The sequence below is a fragment of the Podarcis bocagei genome (genome assembly GCF_964188305.1).
Source record: "Podarcis bocagei genome assembly, chromosome: 9".
Taxonomy (NCBI): Eukaryota; Metazoa; Chordata; class Lepidosauria; order Squamata; family Lacertidae; genus Podarcis; species Podarcis bocagei.
In genome coordinates, this window is record NC_138134.1 from 57,390,560 (window position 1) to 57,417,323 (window position 26,764).

Below are 26,764 nucleotides of genomic sequence, written 5' to 3' on the forward strand. Positions count from 1 at the left end.
AACCATCTGTTGAAAATGCAAATGCCTCAGTGTGACCGGTTCTATAAAGGCATAGCAAAGTTTAGTACTATGCGTTGAAAGATTCTCATGCATCTGTGTCCATTATTCTCATTGTGGTGCATACATGGAGGACGACTGTTCAGGCCCAAATTGCATGCATCTTGAAATGTTTCAAATAAAATGGGGCATGGGGATATACCAAAGGGGTGTACAGTAGAAGAGGATGCTAAATGTCCTGCTGCTCTTCTCTACTCCATAGCCAGATGCCAATACAGAGAGAGAGAGAGCCCACCTTGAGAAAAGGGCAGCGGCTGTAGAGGGAAGGACCACAAATGGAGGATTCAGAACCCTCAGACCATACATTAAATCACACCTCTATTCCTTTGTGGCGCTAGGCCAAAGGTCTTTTATGAAGACGTTATCTTTATTATGTGCAATTTGGTCTTAAGTCATTCTGCAACAACACTTTTCCAGTGTCCTAATTCACCATGACAAAACTAGATGCAATTTCCTCATTTTACTTGCACGGGTTATTTCAAAGAGACAGTTTTCCATTCTGTTTGCCTAGGAAATCATCTTGCATTTCTGGCCTTGCTCAGGCGATACCTTCAGAGGAGAAATCATACCTGCAAGAATCTCAACTCCACATTTGCCTTCACCTTGTCCAATCACACCCATATAATGTGCTCAGAATGTAACAAACCAGCCATCTTTTTATGCCCATATTTGATTGTGGGGAAATCTAGACACCATAAACCACTCCCAAAGCAAAGTGGAGAGTGGAGTCAGGATAAATCCATAGCCAATTCAACTCACAGTATTTTCCATGAAGGAAACTGAAGGACAGAGTGGCTGGAACTGCAAGAGCCTGAGATACTTATAATTTTATGGATAAGAAATTCCAGCCTGCGAACTGAGAAATGCAGTTTGGGACATTTATTTGAGAAGACAAGGGAAGTCTTCCCTATAGGAGAAAGGGGAGGAGGGTGACGTGAGGAAGGGAGGTGGCTGGGCTTGGAAAATTATAGTAGAATGGTATTATTGTATTCATTTAAAAACAAACTCTGAAACATCAAACTCAACTCACCAACGCAGCTACAAGATGGGAAATCGTACTGAGTTTTGACAGGTGTGTCCAGTAGGTTTTTCACAGGAGTATCTAATAACTTGGAAGGTGACTCTAAAAAATGATTGAGAGCTGTTCCAGCAGCCGTTCTTTTGGTTGGTGTTTTTTCAATGGAATGAATGGGCTGTTGATCTAAAGAGGCTGCGTGGCTGTTGAAATCTGCAGCGGCGGAATTCCTTGACAGAATAGTGATGGGTCCCACAGTTTCAACTTTCACATGTTTCGGTGATTTGATAGTAAGGGACTTGTGATCAAAGGGTGTTCTGACCTGAAACTGTTTCAGCTGCTGCTCCATGGTTTCGATTATACTCTTTTGTTGCATGTTCTCACAACCAAAGTGCTGACTCTCTTGTTTAATTGTTTTTTCCCACGCTTTGTTCTCCATCTGCCCAGCTGATGGAGGGGTGCAGACATTCAACTTGGAGCCAGCTTCCGCTTTAATAGGCTTGTGTCCCACACCGTGACAGGTGTCAGATTTGTTTTGTTGTTCTTGCCTGTTTAAGATGTGACACCTGAGAGCAGCATGCTTCTGAAAATCCCTTTGAGGTTGAGTTGGAAGATGGCAGCCTCTCTGATCAACTCCTGCATGGGACGCCGATTGCTGACTGTAGGGTACGTACCTTTGCTGAATCTGGGCAGGTTGTGGGCTACACATGTTGCTGGTCAAATTAGAATATCCCTGTGTTTGCTGGAAGGGTAGTTGTCCAGCTGAAGTTGGTGGAGACTGGGAAGCTTCTTCCTGAAAGCGATGGGGCACATCTTGTTTGGGGGCCATACTATGTGTGTAATATTGCATATGCTGTAAGTCATGAGTTACATTTTCTGCAAAGAGCTCAGTGTTCATAGGGTTTTCTTTTTTCTCAGAGACTAAGTGCATGTTGTTCAAGTAGGAATGCTGCATAACAGTATTTGCTTTGAAAGCATGATTGTAAAGGGAATCTTTACTGTTCATATCGGACACCGGTCCTGGCCTGACCTGGGAGTTTTGCATTGGGAAGTCAGTTGATTTGAAGTAATTGTTTGCAGTTTCAAAACATTCTTCCAATTTAAGCTGACTGAAAGATGCCCCCTCTAGCTGCTGCTCTTGTCTGCTTTGGGAATGAGGAAAGGTCTGAGGAAGTTCTCTGCTCTTCATGTGCAATGATTGCTGCTGGGAGCCCATGGTTAGCTGTGGACTGTGTGGCAACTGTGTTGGCTGGGTCTGGAGCATCTGTTGCAATATATGTGAACGGAGGAACTGCTCATTTTCCAATGGTGGAAGATTTAAGTGCTGTGGCTTCATCTGTGACTCCAGGGACTGTTCATTGTGGTATTCAGCTTGCGGCTGAAAGTGGAAGTGCTTTGCATTTTGCTGCTGTTCGTGGGATTTGAGCATAGTATCCATCTTTGTAGGCTGTGGTGAGTGCTTTTGGAATTGCTTTTGCTTCTCAGCTGTAAGATGAGGTGGCAGCTGTGTTGCCTCACCCTTGTACAGTGCTGGTATCTGCTCACATTGTGTGATGTTCTGGAAGCAAGTTTGCCCTGTAACCTCCTTTGATGCATTGGGGCTCCCAGGATATTGTTTTGGATGGGCCTGATCGGCTGAATTTGACTGAAGCTGAAGCATTGTCCTTAAGAGCACCTCATTTGATTTTTGGGGAGACTCACTGGGGCGAAAGTGAGGGGAAGATATTCCTGTCCAAGATGTCTGCAAGTGAGGGTGTGACTGATGAACCTGATTTTTCACCAAGTCTTTTTCATTGCTAGTTATGCTCTCCTGGTTAATTTGGCCCATGAGATGTTGATAATGTTGTTGCAACTCTTTACTGCTTCCTACTATTTCTGTGTCTTGAACCTGTGGCTCTAGTTTTGACTGCAGTTCATCAGGATATTGTTGCCTGATGCCTGATGCCATTGCAGAAAGCATCAGATCTCTTGTTTCGTTGCCAGTCTGTTGTGAAACCTGAACCTCTTGTTGAAGACCCTGTTGAGAACTAAGTGCTTGCTGGCAAAGGCCAGGAATTTGTGCTGCAAGCTCCCCCTGCTGCTGCTGCTGCTGCTCTCCATTCTTCTCTTTCTTCAAATGAGTCTCTTGACTTTGGGTCTCATAATGGTTATGCACTTCTGAAACACTCATGGAAAGAATGCTGTTTATTTCTGGAAGAGGAGAAGAAGCTGCAACAGGAGGTGGGCTGAAATAACTCTTCTTGAACATGGGGTCTTGTTGGAACAAAGCACCATTTTCCTCTGCTGGCTCTGCTGGTCTCTCTGAGCTATTGTTATGAGCTTTCATATTGCTGTTGGGATTTAGTGAGAAATCTTGACTGGGCAGTGAGAAATCTTGACTGGGAACCTGCCCCATGTTTCCTGGAACATCAGTATTCTCTGTAGGGGACTGGCATGCATTTTCGGATTTTTGCTGCTCCAATTGCAGTTCTGGTTTCTGAAAAGTGTAGCAGGCTGGCAATGTGGATATCTTACTGCCGTCTTCTGTGCTGTGGACTTCAGTGGCCACAGAATCTAGCACCTGAGGCAGCTCAGAGTTTGAGGTTTGTGGGGAGTTGATCTGCCCTGAGGTATGGGATGAATGTGGTGTGCCACAAGTCGATTCATTAGTAGCCTGTGTGTTTATGGCATTTGTAAGAGATGTGGTTTTCTGCATTGCAATGGACACATGATCTGGATTATACTGAGACAGCGTTTTCTCAAGGAGTTCACCATGCATGTTTTCCATAGAAGAGGCAGAAACTATAGCACCATTAGGCATTGACACCGCCTTGCTCTTGTAGAGCAAGGCAATGTCCCTGTTGTGGCAATTCATGTTTTCGCTCTCCTGTTCATTCTGAACCTGGGGAGCAGGAGGAGTTTCTGAAGCACCACGATTGTTTTTGGAGGACTGTATGAGAACTGAAGCTGCATCTTCTTCCATTCTAAAACCCACCAAGTCCTCCTCGCTGCATGAATTGGGAACACTCGGTTGATCACTGCCATCCAAAGAGGTTTCTTTCCCTCCTTTTTCTTCTTCATCTTGTCTAAGCTTTTTGTTCTGGTGAAGCCCGTACAGAGAAGGCTCGCTGAAAGTGCGTTTTATCCCACCATTTTGCATATACCTGCCACAGTCTCTCTTTTCTTGCAGAAGGTCTGGGCTTATTCTGTTATTTGCATTTCCTCTGACAGTGTGCTTCATTCCATAGTTGGCCTTGAAATGCAGCCACGTGTGGTCGCCATTGACTTCAACCTGGCCCTTCTCTGCTGGTGGGCTCCCATTCTGTAGCTTCACTGACAAAGGCTCTCCCTGGCAAACATGAGAAGGATGTGGTATTAGAAATGGGCTCAAACTACTGCCTTCAACATGGCTGGTTCTATCCTGTTCCATCTGGCCTACTCTGGGGCCATCCACAAGGCTGCCCTCCTATTGTATCTGAAAGAGAGAATGGGGAAGGGGGGAAAATCCATGTTTATTTGATGCACGCTACACAAACCCAGATGGCAATTAAGCACTTCATCTAATGCACTTTCCTTCCTAGATCAAGAGCCTCATGGAAATTGTGACAGTCTAAAAGTGCTGGGATATACTGTATTTTTCGCGTCATAAGACACACCCGACCATAAGACGCACCTAGTTTTTAGAGGAGGAAAACAAGAAAAAAAATATTCTGAACAAAACAGTGGATGTGTGATTTTTGTGGTGCAGGCTATGTGATTTGATGGTGAATTTGGGATGACCCAATGCAAAAATCCTGAGGATCCATGTGGATCCATGCTTTGTAACCACATTTTTGCGCCATTGAGGCCCACCAAAACAGTGGATGTGTGATTTTTTGGTGCAGGCTATAGCCATGGACATGCTATGCGATCTGATGGTGAATTTGGGGTGACCCAATGCAAAAATCCAGGGCCCACGCATTTGCTCCATAAGACGCACAGACATTTCCCATTACTTTTTAGGAAGAAAAAGGTGTGCATATACAGCTGTGCATCTTTCTTGGAGAATAGCAACTTGTATGGGAAGACTCTAGAAGCGGTCTAAGAATCGCAAGCTCTCTTTCCAAAAGAGATATATTACAATCAATGCTATAATGGAACTCAGCAGCTCTGAGACTGAACAGATGATTTATTTTTTAAAAAAAATACATATACACTCTCAAAAGCAATGAACACAGCTGGACAGATGTTCACTCTTTCATCAGGGGAGAAGACAGCACTAAACAGCTTTGAGCATTCTGAGGTTCCAACATCAAAGCTTACAAGAGCACCCACAGAGAATTCAAAGTCCCAAGTATGTCTCTGAATACAAGTTGATGAATCACAGCTGATGTTGAGGTGGAGCACTGCTACACTCAGGTCCTGTGTGTGGGCTTCCCATAGGCATTGGACTGGCCACTGTGAGAACAGGATCCTGGACTAGTGAACCTTTGGCCTGATCCAAGAGAGCTCTTCTTCTATTTGGAGGTCTGTGAGCTCCATCCTGGGACAAGCCGAGTTTCAAATCATGTGAAGTTTGTCATTAAAAACACTGCTGCTAGTGAAATGGGATGTGAACGCTTCAGTATGATTAATTAACACCTGCTTGAATTATTAAAACAGGATATTTGCATGCAATGATTGCAGCAGCAAAGCCACTCTTTGAAAATGTCACCTATTACACAGACTGCAGCAGTAGAACAAGATTGCTTGCTCCCTTTTCTGTGTGATGTTTGAATGCTGTGCTCCACTTTCCATGGTTATTTCTGACTTGTAATGTAAAAAGTAGAAGAAAACAGAAATTCAAATTTTTTGCAGTTATCTAAAATGACCACATGTGAAGAAAAAACCAAAACGTCTTAGAAAGTCCTCTGTATTAGATCTCTGCATTTAATAAGTGAGCTGGGGTGAGACATTCCACACCCCCAAAAAAATCCCATTAATTTTTTCCACTTGTGCCCTTTATCTAATATTGGGCCATAAAGACAAACCATAGGTGGAGGTGGAACTGTAAATATCGAAGTATGTCCCTCTGCAAGTGCAAGCTTTCATTCCAACAATTCCCACACAAGCTCAAAATTCTGAATTGCATTCATACAGTGCACATCTGTATGGTATGGTAAGCATGGCGATACAAAATAATCCTAAATAGATCCCCACTTTACTGTCCTTCATGGGACAAGAAAGCAGCTGGAGGAAGAGAAGTGGGCAGAGGCCAGAGAAAGAACAGAGTGGAGGGATGTTATTTTCGCATCCTTGGGACCCTGTGGGAAACTCACTAGACCTGCAGGACCCAGGTATGGAAAGTGTTATGTACTGAAGTTCTCACCCAGAGCAAGCAGGGGGATGCTGTAGATAGTTATGCAAAGGAAGGATCAAAAGTGACGTTAAGTGATTGGATAGTTTGTATGCAAATGAAGGATCGAAAGTGACGTTCGGTGATTGGCTAGTTACAGAAAATGGTTACTGTTGCATTCTAGTGGAGCTCTATATAAGCAGGCTGACTGAGCTCCTCAGTTTAGTTCTGTTCCAGCTTACAAATAAAGAGCTGCTTTGGAAGAATTGCTGTGTCATCTGATATGTTCGCCCACAACTTAACAGAAAGTGTAGCTGACTGCTGAATAGGACACAGCTGTATAGGAAGCCCCATCCACCCCAAACACCAAGGCTAGAGTTAGAGACTAGGGGCGATGTTAACAGTTTCCAGGCACCCTTTGTGAGATTTTTGTGGGTGAACTATGGGTTTGTTTGGGCCCTGGGTGGGTGGGTAGAAACCAGGCGGCCGAGAAGGGTGTAAAATTGATTTTGGTTCATATTTATTAATACTTTAATATTTTTATTAATGCAACTGTATTTTTGTAGTATTTAAGTTGTCTCATGTTTTTGTTGTCTATAAACTACTTATAGTGCATGCATATGCGTGTCTGTGTGTGTGTGTGTGTTTACACACATGCGTGCATGTGCACACACACAAGTAAATAATAAATAAAATTCAGGGGTTGAGAAGGGGAAGGATTGTGCCAGTTCTATATCAGCATCTGCCCACCATTCATGGTAGAACAACTGAGAGAGAAATTAGCCAATGTGAAAGTCAATTCGCTTATTCAACTGAGTTTGGGACATGGATAATATGTCCTTTAGTAAGGAAGAAATCCCAGCCAACTTGAAGGTCATCTAGGGATTTCTGCTGGAGTTGGGTCACTACCAATATATTGAGCAGTTGGGTCATTGCTCAATATATTTATTTTCTTTCCAAAATGGGGAATTAGCAATCCGCAAATAGCTGGACAAATCCCTTCCCCCTTTTGTATGAAGTAAATTGTACCTCTTCCAAAGCAGAGTCTTTCCCCAAGTATAGAAATTTGTATTTCCTGCCCCCTTCAGTTACTGAACTCCAGCCAATATACTTATCAGCTTTACTTACACACACACACACACACACACACACACACACACACACACACACACGGCCAGCCATAGTTTATTAGAAATTCATGGCACATCAGTAGCATCTGCGAAACAATGATTACATCTAGGACCAATTCTGCTGTCTAATCCATCATAATTATGACTGGCCTCTTTGAAGATGTCACGATGCATGACTTAGAACAGCACATTAGCGTGCAAAAGGGATAGGGATCGTATTTGTCCAATATGAATTTTAAATAATTCCACCCACACCAATTGATACTTTGTGAAACATGGAAATGTTGATATATTACTTTTCTCATATGGGGCATAAACTATTGCCAATTTAGACGAATGCTGCTACTGTTGCTTTTTAAAAGATGCCCAACATCTCTTTTCATGTGCCTTCAAGTGCACCACATTGAGAAAAATGCCAGACACTACTTTTCAAGGAGGGGGCCGGGACCCCTCAAAACTATGTGGTGGCTGTGTGCACATGCCATGTGATGTGCTCACCTCACTCACACACTTGCTAAATCACGGGAGCAAGCTGGCACGCTTGCCCAAGACAGACAGATGTAAACAACCCTGACATTTTACTTCTATGCATCTACCACAATTCTCAGTCCAGCTGCTCATCTAATGAAGTAGGCTGTTGCCTGTCAAAGTGTATAGAATGGTGTGTCATGAAGTTGCTATGGTGACAGGGGCCCTTTTGGTTTTCCTACTGTTACAGACTAGTGTGTCTATTTGTCTGGAGTGTCTTACACATTATTCGTTTTCTATATTTATATATTGCCATTCAACAGATGGTTTTACAAGAGGACTGCATAGCAAAATTGGTCCATACCCTAGAACATCTTAACTGTAAGATCCTTCACTACATTTCCCCCCCTCTCTTTTTTAAAAAAACTGGATATTCCTTACACCATGTAGGTGCAGTTGGGAAGGTGGTATCGGTGGGTTTTGGTAAAGTGGTTACCTGAAGGCCTGCAATGGCCACAGGGAGAAAAAGGTCTCCCTGGAAATATACTGAACTCTCTTCTCCTCAGGAACATTCCAGAAAGGTTGGCGAAACCAAGACAGCATTGAATGGCATAAGCTGCTTGCTCAAAACACACTTGGGAATACATATCGGAGGGAACAGGTGCCTAATCTTTTTATGGAAACATTGTCACAGCAGCATACCAAGCATGGCTTCCGCAGATAGAGAAACCATTCAAAAGTGTGATCTTAAATCTAAGTCCAGCAACAGATGCACAGAGCTGCATAGAAACTCAACACTGTACTAAAGAAGCAATGAACCGGAATACCATAGCCAGTTGATGTTCTAGTCCGTCTCCCCTTTCCTTCCAAAAGGCCTGTATCTGCAAATGCATACACTTTCAGTGCTTATCACAGTGGTGATGATGATGATGATGATAATAATAACAACAACAATAATAATAATAATAATAATAATAATAATAATAATAATAATAATAGTATTTTTTAAAAAAATATTTATACCCCACCCTCCCCAGCCAAGACCGGGCTCAGGGCGGCTAACACCAGGTATAAAACCAATTGATTAAAATATTATACTTTCCATTTTATTCATCCACTCTCTTTAAGGTCTCATTATATTAAAATGGTATGGGGGGCAGGGAACCCTCCCTACATCTGTACATGGGCATCCATGTGAATTTTTTGGTGGGAGTGGGTAAAGCACTGAAAAGGATGGAAAAGGCTAGATTCCTTCACACACACACACACACACACACACACACAAATGAGAAGAACAGTACCTGTACATTTTGACTCCTATCTCACATTCAACATATGCTAGAAACTTTTTCTTTAAAGAAATGAAAGCTGGGAATTATTATTCATCCGGGGTGGGAGCATCCCCCCCCACCCCGATACGCATTCATCTGAAATAAATCAATCACCCACATTTCACTGCTGGTTAGTTCTAGTCTTCACCAGCTAAGGCTTGGAACTACAATTCCAAGCAGTTCCACAGGGGCCTTTTGTACCCCTCTCCCTCACTTTCCTTTTAAAATGTTTTCAAAGCTTTGAGAATGGCACGTTTGACTTTGTTCTGGCAGTTTGCCATCTACTGCCAATTCAGTTTCAGCTCCTAATCTTCCAAAGTACCTAGAAACCCAATTAGATTCAGTATAATTTTAGATGGCTGAAGGAGTACTGAGTTACTTCCTATATTTTCAGATATTAAGGGAGACATACGAAAGGTTAATGAAAAAATGACCCTCTGTCGATTTTTCCACAGAGTTCCCCTTCATAGTCTGCCAAAAGCCAGTCACAAGATGTTATTTCACAGATTGGTAATTGTTTCCCCAAAGCATGGATGTAACCATTGGTTCACAAAAGCATCAGTGTGGCTAAAATGGATTATTTCTAAAACAGGAGGGTTTTCCTGACTTCGGTTTGGGTGCTGAATGAAGCTTTTATGGTCTATCCTGATAGCAATGCTCCTCCCCACCATTTTTTAGCAGGTCACCAAGGAGCTTCATAAAGGATGTTAGGATGAATAGAAGCATTAATCTTATACCTTTGCTCAACCATGGGAGTGAGGAAAAGATGTTGCTTCTCTGAAAGCAGTGAAATACTCTCGATGCTTTGAGACCCTGCAGATAAATGCCTGAATTATAAGGGGTCAGGCCTCTATGGTGACACATTTATAGAATATTGGTAGATAGGCTATGATTTGGCTAAAAACTAAGGGGAGTCAGGAGGTAGAGTTCATCAAGGAACTCTGTACCTTTCACCCAATAATCTGAACGCTGCTTTGGGATACTTCCAGTTTATAGTTCACAACCAACAGGCATTTCTAGGAATAGCACTTTGCAAGCATACCATTTACTTAACCTGGGGTAAGGTAAAGGTAAAGGGACCCCTGACCATTAGGTCCAGTCGTGGCTGACTCTGGGGTTGCGGCGCTCATCTTGCTTTACTGGCCGAGGGAGCCGGCGTACAGCTTCCAGATCATGTGGCCAGCATGACTAAGCCGCTTCTGGCGAACCAGAGCAGCGCACGGAAACACCGTTTACCTTCCCGCCGGAGCGGTACCTATTTATCTACTTTGCACTTTGACGTGCTTTTGAACTGCTAGGTTGGCAGAAGCTGGGACCGAACAAAGGGAGCTCACCCCGTCACGGGGATTCGAACCGCCGACCTTTTGATCAGCAAGTCCTAGGGTCTGTGGTTTAACCCACAGCACCACCCGTGTCCCTGACCTAGGGTAGGGTTAGGCAAATAAGTCTACCTTGGTTTCTCATGTTTCCAATCCTGTTTTCAGCGCATCCCATTTCCACATACACCTACAATTCTTTTTCAAATGTCTACATGAATATTTGAATGCACTTTCATGCAATCTCTTCCAATAGACACATTTTTGTATGCAGTGTTGCCTAGTATATGCATTTGTGCAGGCAAGTTACCCATAACAGAACGTATTTTAGCATGCACTTTACGCTAACATACACGTTTTTGAGTGCATTTTTTGGCTGGGAAAAAAACCCCTGTATTGCAAAATTCAGAGAAACGTGAATATGTCTCCTAATATCAAAAGCAAACAAATGGCTGCTTCACCCCTCCTCTGGAGTACTTGCATGAAATGCTACCATAGATTGTGGTGGTAGCTATGGCCTAAGAATGTACCAGTGTGGGATTTCATGAGTCTGATGAAGCCGAGGAAATATGTCAAGATTAAGAAATCTTGGTCAAGTTCCACAGGTATATGTTCAGTTTGAAATCTTTTAAGGCTGCAGTCCTGAAAGAAATGTAGCAGCAGCTGTTACAAAATAAATAAATAAATAAATGGATGCTGCATTTGGTAGCAAAGAGCCTTTGGAAAAATGAACAGCTGTGGATGGAAAAACATGAGATAGCCACAGAGACCAATTATTAATCAAATCTAAAAAGCCACTCCTTTAAATTGAAATGCATTGCTTTCAAAAGCATGTAGGGATTTGAAGCTGGGTTTCCTAAGGCCCAACTCATTACAGCAGTGTTCACAAATAATTTTTTTTTTTTTTAGGTGGGGGAGGAAGAGAAAAGAAACACCATTAGTACACATTATAAAGCAGACTTACAAAGTGAATGGTATTTTTTTTTTAAAAAGGTTACTAAAACATCTTGTAGTGCCTCCTGTGTCCTTCCACCAATTGGCCCCTGCACCCCAACATTTCCCATTATTTCCTTCTTAATGTCTGATTTCTCTTTCAAAGGGAATTTCCATGCTCCCATTTTGTGCGTTGGTCCAACTGGTGTCCCTCAGTTCCCCTATGAAGCAGTTCCCCTATGAGGAAACATTGGGGGCTTCCTTAGTTTGGGAAATGGTGAATAAAGGAGAACATGTTAGAGGTGTATGTTATGTATCTCATAATACTATACAGTGGTACCTCTGGTTGCGAACGGGATCCGTTCCGGAGCCCTGTTCGCAACCTGAATGGAACACAACCCGCGTCTGTGCATGTGCGGGTCGTGATTCGCTGCTTCTGCACATGTGCATGGCATCATTTTGCACATCTGTGCATGCGCGAGCTGCGAAACCTGGAAGTAACCCTTTCTGGTACTTCCGGGTTGCCGCAGGACGCAACCTGAAAAGACATAACCTGTAGTGTTTGCAGCATGAGGTATGACTGTACCTCAGTGTCATCTTGTAGAAGGTTCAGAAAAGACAAAATATTTCTCCACAGTGTATAGTAAAACGATGGAATTTGCTCCCAAAGGATGGGTGCTAGCTTGGATGGGTTTAAAAGAAGATTAGACTGTTTCATGAAGGATAAAGTCATCAGCAGCAACTAGCCACAATAGCTATGCTTTGGCCCTTCCGTTGGAGGAAGTATGTCTCTGAATATAAGTGGCTGGGAATCACAACTGGAGAGAACTGTTACACCCATATCCTGGTTGTGGACTTCTCGTTGGCATTTGGTTGGCCACTGTGAGAACAGGATGCTGATACTTTAGACTGATCCACCAGGGCTCTTATTATTTTGTTATAGAAGCGTATAAGAACCCTTCCCCTGCCACACTACAAAATGCTCAGAGATTCATTGCTTTGTGTTGTTCAACTCAATTATTAAGTTCTCCCAATTTACTTTAAACTGCCCACTGCATGAAGATGTATGTGCCTTCAAAACAGCGGTGTTCTTATGATGAGAAACACCCACAGAGGCTATCTTCATTTCTAAATTAATGCTTTAAAGTGCAGTAATTCAACCATGCCGCAGGCACTGGAAGCTGCTGTACGGAGCAGGTATTTGGACAAAACATTAAATGAGACTGATCACATCCAGGCTGCATTAGGAAAGCACAAAGTAGAAGTAAACACATCATAATGATAAAGGGCTTCAGTTATAATCAATCTATTGGAATTATGGGCAAAGAGAGAGAGAGAGAGATATCTATCCCTGGAATATGACCAACTCTTTTCTGCTAGAGGTGTTAAGCAGAGGTTGCTGTGAGCAGTGGTACAGACATGCAGAGCAGGTTTGTATCATAAGTAAGGCACTCAGATTTTAACTCTGGCCCTAGTTTTTAACGTTCTACGTTATGCTGCAGATGAACTCAGCAATAAAACAAACATTTGTGAGGGCTCATGACTGAGCCTACCTGGTGACAGTGAAGGCACCATAGAAGGCACACTATGCTGCCTCCATTGTCTGGTCCAAAGGAGGTGGTAGAACCAACAGTAGCTCACTGTGACTTGTTTGCAAAGCACTCCCTCTGAAGGCACAGGTACATAGCTTACAGGTACTTCTGGATACTTTGCTGTCACTTGAGGTACAGAGTGCCTTCCATCAGCCTTGGTTGTTGGCCCAGCTGCACCCCTATCTGGACAGCGGTAGCCTAACTATTGTTCTCTATTCTCTGGTAACCTCTAGGTTAGATTACTGCAACCTATTATACATAGGACTGCCTCTGAAGATGGTTTGGAAACTTCAGCTTGTGCAGAATTTGGTGGCCAAGTTGCTCACCAGGGCAAGACTGTTTGAGCACATTACACCGATTCTGGCCTGACTGCACTGGCTGCCAATTAGTTTCTGGGCCCAATGCAAAGTGCTATGTTTGGACCTATAAAGCCTTAAGTAGCTCAGGACTGCAATGCCTCAAGGACTACCTCTCGCCATATGAACCAACCTGGATGCTGCAATAATCATCTGAGGCTCTTCTTCGTGGGCCTCTTCTATGAGAGGTCCATATGAGAATGGGCCTTTTCTGTGGTGGCTCCCCATTTGTGAAATACTCTCCCCAAGGAGGCTTGCCTGGTGCCTTCGTTACATGTATTTAGGCACCAGGTGAAAACGTTTCTCATTAGCCAGGCCTTTGGCTGATTAACATCCTATGGCTTTTAAAATGTGTGTGTGTCAGGGGGAGTTATTGGTTTGTGTTTGTGTTATTGTATATTTTGTACTGTAATTTTGTATTTTTCTGTTGTGAACCACACTGAGATCATCGGATGAAAGGCAGCATACAAATGATTATTAATAATGATACTAAAACTTGCCATGAAACCCAGACCAACATGTGACAAGCACACTGTCTGCTTACCACATGTCAGTGGACGACAGAAAATTGTACAACTCTGAAGAGGTTATACTGTGGCCATAAACAAGTATGCTGCTGTAGTGTTTTTTTAGCAGACAAAGAGTATCATTTAGCTGTAGAAGAAAAGGAAATTTATCAAGAAAGGAGATGGCACTTTCCAATATAATAATGCCCACTTCAGAGCTCATAACCCACCTACTCTCAGCAGCCAGAAACATCTTAGCCAGACACTGGAAAGACCTTTCAGGAGTAAGCATGGACCAATGGTATCAAACAGTATGGAAAACAGCCTTATTAGAAAAACTAACCAATAAACTGTAACTGACATGGGGACAAATAGAAGAAGACGCCTTCACCCCGGTATGGCTCCCCTTTATCACATACACAGCCCAACAAGACAACGACAAGAATCCACTAACAGCATATGAATCAATCTGGCTAACTTGATAAAAAAAAACCCCCACTCACACATGAAAACAAAGTTCACCACAGCTAATCACAAACAAACAACCATACCCTAGGCCAGCGGTTCTCAACTTGTGGGTTCCCAGATGTTGTTGGACTACAACTCCCATCATCCCTGAGCTCTGGCCTTGCTAGCTGGGGGTGATGGGAGTTGTAGTTCAACAACATCTGGGGACCCACAGGTTGAGAAAGGCTGAACTAGGCCAACCCCAACCTGTCTCGTCACCAAAGGAATACAAGAGAATAGTAAAGAGAACCCGCACAAGCGATGCAGACACAAAACCCCACACATACATTACAGTGGTGCCCCGCAAGACGAATGCCTCACAAGACGGAAAACCCGCTAGATGAAAGGGTTTTCCGTTTTGGAGGTGCTTCGCAAAATGAATCTCCTATGGGCTTGCTTCGCAAGACGACAATGTCTTGCGAGTTCCTGCTGTTTTTTCCCCCCTTTCCCCCCTTTTTCTAAGCCGCTAAGCCGCTTATCAGCTGATCCGATCAGCAGATAAGCCGCTAAAAGCCGCTAATAGCGCTAATAGCGCTAATCTGCTAATCCGTCAATAGGCTTGCTTCGCAAGACGAAAAAACCGCTAGACGAAGAGAATCACAGAACGGATTCTTTTCGTCTTGCGAGGCACCACTGTAAGTAGAACAGAAGCATTGCCACCCCACCCTACCCCCACTCACCATGGCCCCCTCCACCTCTCCCCCTTTTCTTCCTAATTGTAACACTAATGTCTCAACAAATGAAACTGATTTATAGAAAATGTAACTTGAAAAAAGCACATACTTTTGTAAACCAAGAAATCTTTAATAAAAAATGTTGAAAAAAGAAAAAAGATGATACTTATCAATATTCTGATGAAATAAATAAATAAATAAATAAAATAAGGACGTATTTCAGATACAACAACAACTGCTGTACTTTAGGCTGCAAACACACTAATCAAGTTATAACACAAAAATACAGTTTTCCCCCAATCTGGAATAATTCATGCTCATCGACAGCCTGCTGCTTTCAATCTAGTTTCCAGCACCTGCTACCGAGAAGGGTGGGTGCAGTTGCAAAATATGCATTTGACAACCTTCCCCTTGATTAGGTCATGCATGTTTTCTGCTCTCTGTTCATGCCCTGTACATGAAGAAGGAAGAGAAGTTTGTGATGCTAGTAGCTGAGACCACCTACATCTATTTTCAAATGGACACACTGAAGTAATCAATCTACAACACATTTTAATTTCTGTAATGAAACCAGTCTCTTAAGCACGTTTCAGGGGCAAAAAAATATGCAATAGATATAGTTTGTGTGTGGACTACATAGAAAGTCTCCATTTTACACAACCTTACTATTAGTATTAGAGCTGACTGCATAACATTGCACCTGTTTGCTTATCGGCTACCAAATGGGTTACCTACTGAGATGAAGTCACCTGGAACTGGACCAAAATGCCCTTGCAGAAAGAGACCACTATGGGGTAAAAATCTGCTATTTTGGAAGAAGTGGGCAAAGTCTGGCTGAATGTGCAGTGTGCACAGCAAGGTTTGGGCATAATTATTTATGTTTGGAAAGATGAATTTTCACATAACAAGCAGGCAGATAGCGGGACCTGTGTGTATCATGAATGGGTACATTACGAGGAATCAGATTTGGGTTGCGTGAACAGATCCTACTTTTCTGCAACCTGTAAATGATGTGTTGGGTCTGTTCACACAACCAGCTATGGGACCACATCAAGGGCAAGGCAAACCTCTCTCCTCAACACATTCATTGTACCTAGATTGCATTTATGAACTGGGCTATTGCTGTCTACACTGGAGGGGGGATATTCAGGATTTTATTTTATATATATTCTCACACACACACACACACACACACACACACACACACACACACATCCACACATGAGAGCCAGTGTGGTATAGTGGTAAAGAGCGATAGACTTGCAATCTGGTGAACCAGGTTCGCGTCTCCGCTCCTCCACATGCAGCTGCTGGGTGACCTTGGGCTAGTCACACTTGCCTGAAGTCTCTCAGCCCCACTCACCTCACAGAGTGTTTGTTGTGGGGGAGGAGGGGAAAGGAGAGTGTTAGCCGCTTTGAGACTCCTTCGGGTGGTGATAAAACGGGATATCAAATCCAAACACATATACGCCACTGTACCACAAAAAAGATATCGAAAGTGGCTTACGACAATTGGAACATAAAATCAATCAGTAAAGACATAAAAAGGTGAAAAACAAGTTAAAAACAAAAATCAGAATGAGGGCATTTGGTTTTGGATGGGATCACCCTAGGAAGCAGTCCTTAACAAACAAACAAACAAACAAACAAACCCACAGACACAGCAGTGAGAATAGTGACCGAAAGCACCCAAAAGCACCATTTCCCCACCCTTTGAACATGTTAATGGATGAACAGTTAGTGCAGCTCTAATTTACAGATAGCTTTTTCCAAAAATGAAGAGGGGAGGGATGACTTTCAGTATTTTTATTATGCCTCCAGGCTGACCTAGTGAACCTAATATTTTTCAGTTGCTCAACAGTTTCATAAAATCAGGCAGGTGGTACCCCTTACAAGAGGGCTGATGTGAAACTCAAGCACTGCCCGTAATGAAGACAGAAACGAGAAAGTGTGCACTCATAGACCAGGAAAAGAACAAAGATGCAGATTGTTTCATTGGTCTCTTCTCATTTTAATTAGGGTCTTCTTGGTGGGGAAGATTGAGATTTTTCCAAGGAAGTCCCTGTTTTTTTACACATTCTCAGTCGCTCCCCACAGAATGAATAATCACCCTCCTGCTTTTTTGCTCCATGCTTTTTTTTTTTGACAGAAGACACCCACAAAAATCTAAATTCTGCATTGTTTTGCAATTAACATGCTGAGTAAATGCAGCTGCATCCCCAAAGGATTTTGAGCGATGCAAAATGTCCTTTCACTGTGAGATACAAAAGCTGAAGCTTGTTAATGTTAAAGAAACCTGTGCTCTTTGAAGTCTGGAAACACTGAATCTGTTTTCAGTGACGGACTATTCTTCCCAAGGCTCTCTTGTTAAAGGAACAAAAGGAGAGAAAAGCGCTTCCCCCTTCCTCAATGCGCTTCGGAGAATCTATTAGCTTTTGTGCAGAAGCATCAGCGACTGGCAGAAATCGCCTGCCATTTTGATTGGGCTGCATTAAGATACATTAATTGGTTGCCCACCGTCTCAAACCTCCCCTGTTTTGCTCCCTTTTCCAATCATCCTCTCACTCCCGTAACTCAGCTGTCAGAGATGCTTCCAGCACTTCTGCTGTTGTTGCATCTCGCAGACAGACCCCCATGCCTAGAAGAAAATAAATCCTTGTACATAATACACCAGAGATGTGAACCGGATATGGAAGACATTAAAATGGAGGGTATTGTTGTCCAGGCTGCGCTGAACTCAAATTTTAAGAAGAAAAACGATGGCCCTGAGTCAGCTTTATGGCTTTCGTGAAAAGGAAATAGCTTACACTTCCTCTGGTTTGTTTGCTTGTTCTTTCACCACTCAGGAAAGGGAGTGGGGAATCGAAGAATCATCGCATTGTAGAGTTGGAAGGGCCCTTGAGGGCTATTTAGTCCAACCCCCTGCAATGCAGGAATCTAAGCTAGATAATATATGACAGATGGCCATCCAATCTCTGCTTATAAACCTCCAAGGAAGTAGAGTCTACCACCTCTCTTGGGAGTCTTCCAATGTCAAACAGCTCTCACTGGGTGGACTGCGTGGACCCCACCCATTTACCTCTCAAAGCTTTCACTCTCTCTTGAACTCTCTCTTCAAAGTCCCTTTCAACTTTCCCTTGTGGTACCTGATGACTATCAGTCTTGCGAAGGAGTTAAAAGAAACTCTCATGTTTGGGGAAATGAAACATTTATTTCACCCGCCTGTAAGTGTTTGCCAGCCAACCCTTATGATGAAGACCTATGAATCAGGAAACTTAAAAAAGCAGCTAACTCTGAATAGTCTACTATCGGTTCCGATAGGTGGTAACTGTACAATTTCCATCCCTTGTGCAATAGACTTTCTTCACAGAGCGACTGTTGCATTGGAGAAATGGCCCTATCCCAACCCCTTAACTACAAGGCCTGCTACTGCGGCTTCTTAGAAAACTTTATCCTCCCTTCTCCTGTTCTCCTGCTGTCGCTGTGGAAATTCCAGCTGCCTTCCTGCTTGAGCCCTGGCTACCATCATTGCTCCAGGTGCAGGAGAATATGGGATTTTTTCTCTCTCCCAAAGGGCAGATATATTAGACAGAAGCAGGGCACATTTTTGCAAAGTGAAACCGAGAAGACTTTCCCCCACCATTACTGCAGCAAGTCCAGCTGCTTGTCGAAGGGGGGGGGGATGAGGTGAAATTGACAAATGGTTTCTCTCCATGAATCCATAGAACAGAATAGCTGTGTGAAAGGCTGCCCACACCTGGGGAAATGGTACAGCTGTTAAATTTCACTAAAAAGTTAGATTATCTGAGGATGTGGGTGAAGGAAGCTGAACATGGGAAATCTGCAAGGTGTGTGACATCAGCCAAGCACCCCTTAAAGGTGAGCGAATAGTGTCAATATGCAGATAAATCCCAGATCTATTTCTCCATGTCACCTGAGACAGGTGAGAGCATGCAGGCCCCCAGAGGAGTGTCTGGATGCAGTGATGGACTGGTTGTTAGGCAATATTGAAACCAAATGACAACAAGATGTAAGTCCTTTGGGATGGTGTTCCCAGGTCTGAGAATTAGGTAATTTTCAGTCAGCACCTTTTAGCAACACATATTCCCCCCTGCCTGGCAATCTGTTAATTAGTGCCAACACTTAGCCCACTTCTTAAAGAAGTTATTGTAATCATGGAGCATGGCCTAAATAAAAAGTGCTTTACCACAAATTAGAAAATGCTCTAGGAGAAATTGTACACACACACACACATACAGTGGTACCTCTGGTTGCGAATGGGATCCGTTCCGGAGGCCCGTTCGCAACATGAAAAGAACTCAACCTGCAGCGGTGCGTCTATGCGCACACTGGTTGTGATTCGCCACTTCTGCGCATGCACATGATGTCATTTTGCATGTCTGCGCATGCACGAGCAGCAAAACCCGGAAGTAACCCTTTCCGGTACTTCCGGGTCGCCGCGGGACGTAACCTGAAAGAATGTAACATGAAGCGGACGTAACATGAGGTATGACTGTATATATATAAACTGACTGGAGGAAAATAGATGAAAGCAATGGAATATTCAGGTGAAGTGTCCCTTCCCAGACTGCATGGCCATACCATAACTGCTTATATGGACAGGAGACAGAGGGATATACAAACTGAGAAGATCCCCAAAGAGCGAAGAGTCAGTTGCAATTCCACACACAGCAACAGCACCATAGAAATTATTAGCATTGCTAGGAACTGCCAGTGTGAAAGCTATCGTGTGCCCAAGTACTTGAGAGAAGCAACATGATAGAAGCGCGTGCAGTTATTCAGGACTTAGAAAAAGTGCACAGAGAAAAGTTTTCCTCCTCCCTCATAACTCTAGGACTCGTGGAGGTGCAATGAAGTAGAATGTTGAGGGATTCAGGAAAGACAAAAACACCTCCTCGGGACATAGTTAAAATTATGGAGCAGTGATGGGCACCAATTTGGATTAGAAGTAGATTAGACAAATTCATGGAGGTAAAGGCTATGAATGGCTACTAAACATGACCACAGTGCTCTGGCTCCATGCCTGAGGCAGTATGCTTACGAATTCCAGGTGTTGGGAATCTCAAGAGGGACATGTGCTGCTGTGCCCACGTCCTCCTTTGGGGCTTCCACAGGTTGGCCACTGTGAGAACAGGATGCTGGACTAGATGTGCCATTGGCCTGATCCTGCAGGCTCTTCTTATATTCTTATAAATTTGACAGTAATCCCTACTGAATAACCAATGGGATTAAGAGTAAATATCCCTAGGATTGTTACTTAGGACCACCTACAACTGGATACATTACTGTGAAAGATAAGGCATAAACGTACTGCAGTTTGCATGTGCAAGTGAAATGTGTTCTTGAAAAAGTTTGTGTATACATGCTGCGCATTTATGTGCCCACTATTATCAGATCAAGTCGTTTCTGAACTTTATTTTTTTTTAATGCAGAAATCGCCAGATAACAATTGCTGGTTTAAAAGCAGCCTGTAAGTATTATCTTAAAGGTAAAGGTAAAGGGACCCCTGACCATTAGGTCCAGTCGTGGTTGACTCTGGGGTTGCGGCGCTCATCTCGCTTTATTGGCCGAGGGAGCCGGCGTACAGCTTCCATTATCTTACTCGGCACCAAACCCTGTGTTCTTGATCGCAGAGTAAATGAACCAGACAGTTGAAACTGGAGGGGGAATTCAGCCATAATATTGTGGGGGTGGGAGTAAAGAAACAGTGTTTTGTTTGACTCACGTCTGTGTGATCATCTTCCTTCTCTGAGCTAACTTTCAACCAACTGCATGACAAAGTGAGAATGTGGTTTTGCATTTCCTGTGGTTTGCTTTCTGAGCAAGATCTAAATCAAGAGGCAATGGATGCTGTGGTCGTTAATGCTCTAAAAAGCATGTGGATACAGCAAGGAGGCTGGAAAATAAATATCATAAGGATGGCTTGCCCATCACTTCTTGTGTCACCTGCCCCTTTCACCGCCATTCGATACAAATGGCTGCTTTCCCTCTCTGTCCGCTCACAGTGTGTGCTCATCTGACAGTCAAATACGGGAGAGCTCTGTGGCTACCTCAGTTCTGGCACTTTCATTTTTCTCTCTCACTGTTGAAGACAGAAATGGGAAGGGCGGGGAGGCAGACCACAGAGGCAGCAGCTGTAACACATTGCTGTGTTTCTCCCAGGCAAAGAATTCTCCAAAGCGTGGTTTGGCTAAACTTAGGTGGAATCTAGACACATATGGAAGTGAGAGCTGGACCATAAAGAAGGCTGATCACCGAAGAATTGGTGCTTTTGAATTACGGTGCTGGAGGAGACTCTTGAGAGTCCCATGGACTGCAAGAAGATCAAACCGATCCATTCTGAAGGAAATCAGCCCTGAGTGCTCACTGGAAGCACAGATCCTGAAGCTGAAGCTCCAATACTTTGGCCACCTCATGAGAAGAGAAGACTCCCTGGAAAAGACCCTGATGCTGGGAAAGAGGAAGGCACAAGGAGAAGGGGATGACAGAGGGTGAGATGGTTGGACAGTGTTCTCGAAGCTACCAGCATGAGTTTGACCAAACTGCGGGAGGCAGTGGAAGACAGAAGTGCCTGGCATTCTCTGGTCCATGGGGTCACGAAGAGTTGGACAGGACTAAATTACTAAATAACAACAAACACATATAAAAACCACTCTGAAAATACATTGAATTTTCCATAAGGCTCATCACCGCCATCTAGTGTCACATTGCATATTGCACTTAAAACACACTTTAAACATTTTATTTGCAGCTGCATAGCTGAGTCCTTAGACTCAGTGTTCTCTGCATACAGAAACCAACAGAGGTGCCATCCTATCCTCAGCCGTCTGGATCTGCCCTGCCTCTGGTTAGCTTAGCATGGGTCTTTTTCTCTGCTTTTCGTTATTTAAAAAAAAAAAAAAGTGGACTAGCACAGCTTCACCTGCACAAGCAGAATCTGAATGTGGTGTCATTTCTAAAAGGTCATCTAGGAGACAAACCTGGGATTATCAAGGGAGGCTCTTCTGTCAATGCCACCCTCACAGGCACATTTGGTGGGGATGCGGGAAACGGCTGTCTTGGGAGCTGCTCCCAGGTTCTGGAACTCTCTCCCTGGAGAAGCTAGATTGGCTTCTTCTTTGTTGTCCTGGTGAAGACGTTCTTGCTGTGACAGGCTTAGGGGAACTGACTGCTTTCAATGAAAGGACTGGTGCCATGCTGGTGCCATTTTTATTTAATTACAGTGGCCCCTCGGGTAATGTAACTTTTGGGTTGTGAACGCAGCAAACCCAGAAGTGTATTCTTTTGGGTTTTGCTGCGCGCGCATGCGCAGAAATGCTCTATCATGTCACGGACGTGCACAGAAGCGGCACCTCTACTTGCTGAATTTTCGGGGTATGTACGGTCCCCTGGAATGAATGACATTTGTATCCAGAGGGTCCACTGTATTTGTATATTTTAAACAAGATTTTATATATGCATATAGTTTTAATTATATCAATGTTTAATGGTTTTTAATTGTTTCTTCTGTGTTTTTAGCCATTCTTGTTTTTATATGTAAGCTACTTTGAGTTCCGCAGGGGAAAAAGCAGAGTATAAATAAATGTATCATCATCATCAAATTTATCCAATAGAATAATTATAACTCCCCACTTCTGCCACCAGGACTCTGTAAAGCAGCTGAGCTACTGATGCATTCACTGCCCGGCTACTTGTGAAGGAGGACTTTCACACAGACTTTTTAAAATATAAAATCTCAAAGTAATGTGGAAATGTGGAGATGTGGAGAACTGAACTTCCAGTTTGGAAAAATGAAAAATCAAGGGAAACTGAAATCAACAGATTCGCCCAACCCTACTCATATAGTTTGGCAATATTGGGGTATCTGAAAATAGATGCTTGCTCTTTTGTCTTGATGTACAGGATACGCAGAAGTGTGTGTTTGTGTGTGTTTTTAATAAAGGACAGAACACAGAATATAAATGTTTGGGATGATTAATTTGGTGTCCTGCAAGTACTGTTGGACTACTATGGACTGATGAGAGTTCAGTAACAACCGTTGGAGGTTAGTTGCCTTCAAGGTAAATGGTAATATTCACAGGTTCCCCCTCCCCCCCAAAAACCCCCAAAGTAATTCTGATCATAGAAGATCTTTTGGCAGTTGCTTTAGTAAAAACGTGGATAATAATTCATTACCTTGAGAGGAATGTTGGCCAATGTAACCACCCTAAGAACGCTCAATTGGAAGTGCATCAGGAACAGATCTAGATTTGCATGACTTGGACCAGCCGTTGAAACACAATTCCGTTTGTAATTGATGCACAAGTTTCTTCAAAATCAGATAAGCCTGACTGCAGGCTAATTCATTAAACAGTGGCTTGGACAAAGAAGCCTGCCAGGTTCAAGTAAGGACAGAGAAAAGTATGTGTCGTGACTAAAATGATAAATGAGGTCATGTGTTATCAAGAGGGAGGTCAGCAGTTGCATAAATCAATCCTTGGAAGCATCGACTCATGAAGTATCTTTTTTGTTGCAAGTCTCCCAATTCCTGCAAAAGGAAACGCACGCGTTCCAAGCTGCCCGAAAGCAGGTCAGTTTATCTGCCCGTCTAGCCCAGTATTTATTGTTGTGACTGGCAGCAGCCCTCTGAGCAGAGGCTCGTGTTTTCCCATCACCTGCTACCTTCAGCTGAAGATGTCACAAGTGACCATGACAAGCACAAAAAGCATCTGCCTTACCACTGAGCTATGGCTCCTTGCCCTAAAACATAATTGGGAAACTATTAGTCTCTTGCACATTTACAATAAAACCAGGGGTGGCTCAACATGTTTTTGCCCAAACAGTACACTATATGAAGTTTATATTGAAATCAAAAGTTAAGATTAATGCTCTCATTTCAGTATCCATTCAGTGATGCCACCAGAGTGCTGTTTGGGGAAGAGGTCCAGGGCCCCGCAGCAGAACTGGCTTACCATAATTTGAAGTAAGAGAAATAAAATACACCGCCACCCTCCCTTCCACACACAGGCAGAAGAGGAGGGTTTATTTTCTTAAACTCTGCAGTTTCACACTGGCATTTCCAATGCTTGTTTTTGTCCTCCAATAGGCTTTAAAACTTGTAGCTGTCTTAAAGGTAAAGGGACCCCTGCCTATTAGGTCCAGTCGTGACCGACTCTGGGGTTGCAGCGCTCATCTCGCTTTATTGGCCAAGGGAGCCGGCGTACAGCTTCCGGGTCATGTGGCCAGCATGACTAAGCCGCTTCTGGTGAACCAGAGCAGTGCACGGAAACGCCGTTTACCTTCCCGCTGGAGTGGTACCTATTTATCTACTTGCACTTTGATGTGCTTTCGAACTGCTGGGTTGGCAGGAGCTGGGACAGAGCAACGGGAGTTCACCCCGTCGTGGGGATTCGAACCGCCGACCTTCTGATCGGCAAATCCTAGGCTCTGTGGTTTAACCCACAGCGCCACCCACGCCCCCCTATTCCCCTTACAGAGCTATAATTCTCAGAGTAGTTTAACTGTCGATTTGCTATTCGCACTGAACTCTGGGAATTCTGTCTTAAATGTTGCCTATGAAGTTGTGATGAGTACTGTTGTTGTTGTTATTGTTTTGTTGTTGTTTTGTTGTTGTTGTTGTTGTTGCTGCTGCTGTTGTTGTTGTTGTAAAGCAGAGCATCATAGGATTAAAAATAAAATAATAATAATGAAACTTTTAACTTTTAAAAAAAAACAACCACATGATAATGTTTTTTAACAACAAGAATTAGAATGCTTCAGTGCTCTGGGGGCAACATTTTTTTGAAATTCTCACTTTTTGCAAAGCTCAGGGACCTAGAGAAACATAGGGAAAACATAGAGCTATTAAGTTCATAAAAACACGATGCTTTGCGGACCCCCGATCTACATAGCTGTCAATGTTTTCCCTTTTAAAAGGGAAATTCCCTTATTCCGAATAGGATTCCTCGCAAGAAGAGGGAAAAGTTGACAGCTAACCGATCGAACTGGTGGAGTTAACATCACAAGTCAGCCTGGAAGTGTGGGAAAGACTCTTCAGTCACAATTCACTTGATTATTGAGCCCCCATACAGAGCTCAGTAAAGGAGAGTCTTACTAATCTCTGAGTACAATTTTAACAGATTCAGCTGTGCTTTCAGTGGTTTGGATATTTCCTTTAAAGTTGCTTTAATTGAATAGTTCTGCTTTTCTAAGCAGCACATCACAAATATTAATGTGATTTTTCTTTTCATTCCAAAAGGTGGACATTTTACTCTTTTTAATTGGTAATTGAGATTCATGAGCCAACTTTCCATTGAGGACAAAATTGGTATTCTTAGGATATCTGTGAATATTCTTGCCTCATATTAGTTGTTCCCTGAAGTGATAAGTGATGCAAAAGGAGTCAGAAAAGCTTTTTAACTGTGACTTACGAACAAACTTCTAGATAGGACACTCGCATCATGTAAGTTGTTTTATTATCTCATGAAAAAAACACTGCCAGAATACGAGTGCAGGAAATATTAAGAGTCCCAAATAATACTCCATCAGATTCCTCATCTGTTGCAGTGAAAACAACAACCACAACTACCTTTTTTGAATTTGTCCCAAATAATTTAGATTCTGGCATTTAGCTCAAGTCATCTGTAAAAAATCTTCACTGGCCTTAAGCAATAAGAACATACCCCCCCCTCTCTCTCTGTGTGTGTTGTTGATATTCTTTCTTCAAGCATGACTTGAAACTAACAAGACATTCCCACTGAAACTAGGTGTTCTTGCCTTTCTGCACCCAGTGGATTTTGGATTAAGCTATCTTGTGCAACAACAACTGTGTTTCTAACAATGAGCAGGACTATATAATATCAAAGCAATTCAGAAAGCTAGATAAAGTCATTAAGGTGGAGCCACGATTATCAAGTAATTCAGTGAACCTGACTGGAAGAAGGTTTATAGCAAATAAAAGGGAACGTTTCTTAACGCAATTCACACTTCTAGCATTCATTGCCACAAAATACGTTGATTATCACTATCTTCAATGGCTTTTTAAGAGAACAAGACCAAATCTGTGACATCTTAAAATAAAAATACTAATAAATAATAAAAACAGTTATGATTTGTATCAGTGTATAATTCAATGTACCAGTGTAAAAAGGTGCAAGAAAATTCAAATCCATATGCTTCATTGGAAATTATATTATTATTAATTATTATTATTATTAAAATTTCTACACCGTCCTCCTGGAGTTCTAGAAATAGAGTAGATTCTGCAAACCTGTCCCTTTGGACATGAAATTCCTACAGTAAATGCTCCAATTCTAACGTGTGAACATCCAGACTAAGTTTCCCTGCTAGCTGCAGTTAAATCAGGTTGGGAGGCAGCACATGTGTGACATCATGCAGGCACAACACCCCCCCCCCAATGTTGGGAGCAACTCAGCGCATCTGCCAACAGGCCCAAGAGCTCTCCTTCCACCTTCCCAAATGGGGAGGAGGCAAGAGGGCTCTAGCATCCTGTCAGAGCCCAGGCACCTCCTTCCCAAAGCTCAGGAAGCTTCTGTCTGACTTAGGAAGGGAGATGTGATGCATACA

The 26,764-nt window shown here is 43.1% G+C and overlaps 1 protein-coding gene across 2 annotated transcripts in view; it reads right to left on the reverse strand.

Moving 5' to 3' along the window:
* The window catches only part of TET2 (tet methylcytosine dioxygenase 2), a 75,456-nt gene that overhangs the window by 23,087 nt on the left and 25,605 nt on the right, over nt 1–26,764 (reverse strand). Inside the window, exon 2 of one of the 2 annotated variants that reach the window (XM_081209338.1) lies at nt 1,088–4,400. In XM_081209338.1, the coding sequence (XP_081065464.1) occupies nt 1,088–4,292 (3,205 nt within the window). In that variant the 5' untranslated portion in view covers nt 4,293–4,400. Of the gene's footprint in view, nt 1–1,087; nt 4,527–26,764 lie in introns of both variants that reach the window. The other variant, XM_081209337.1, reaches the window with a different exon arrangement.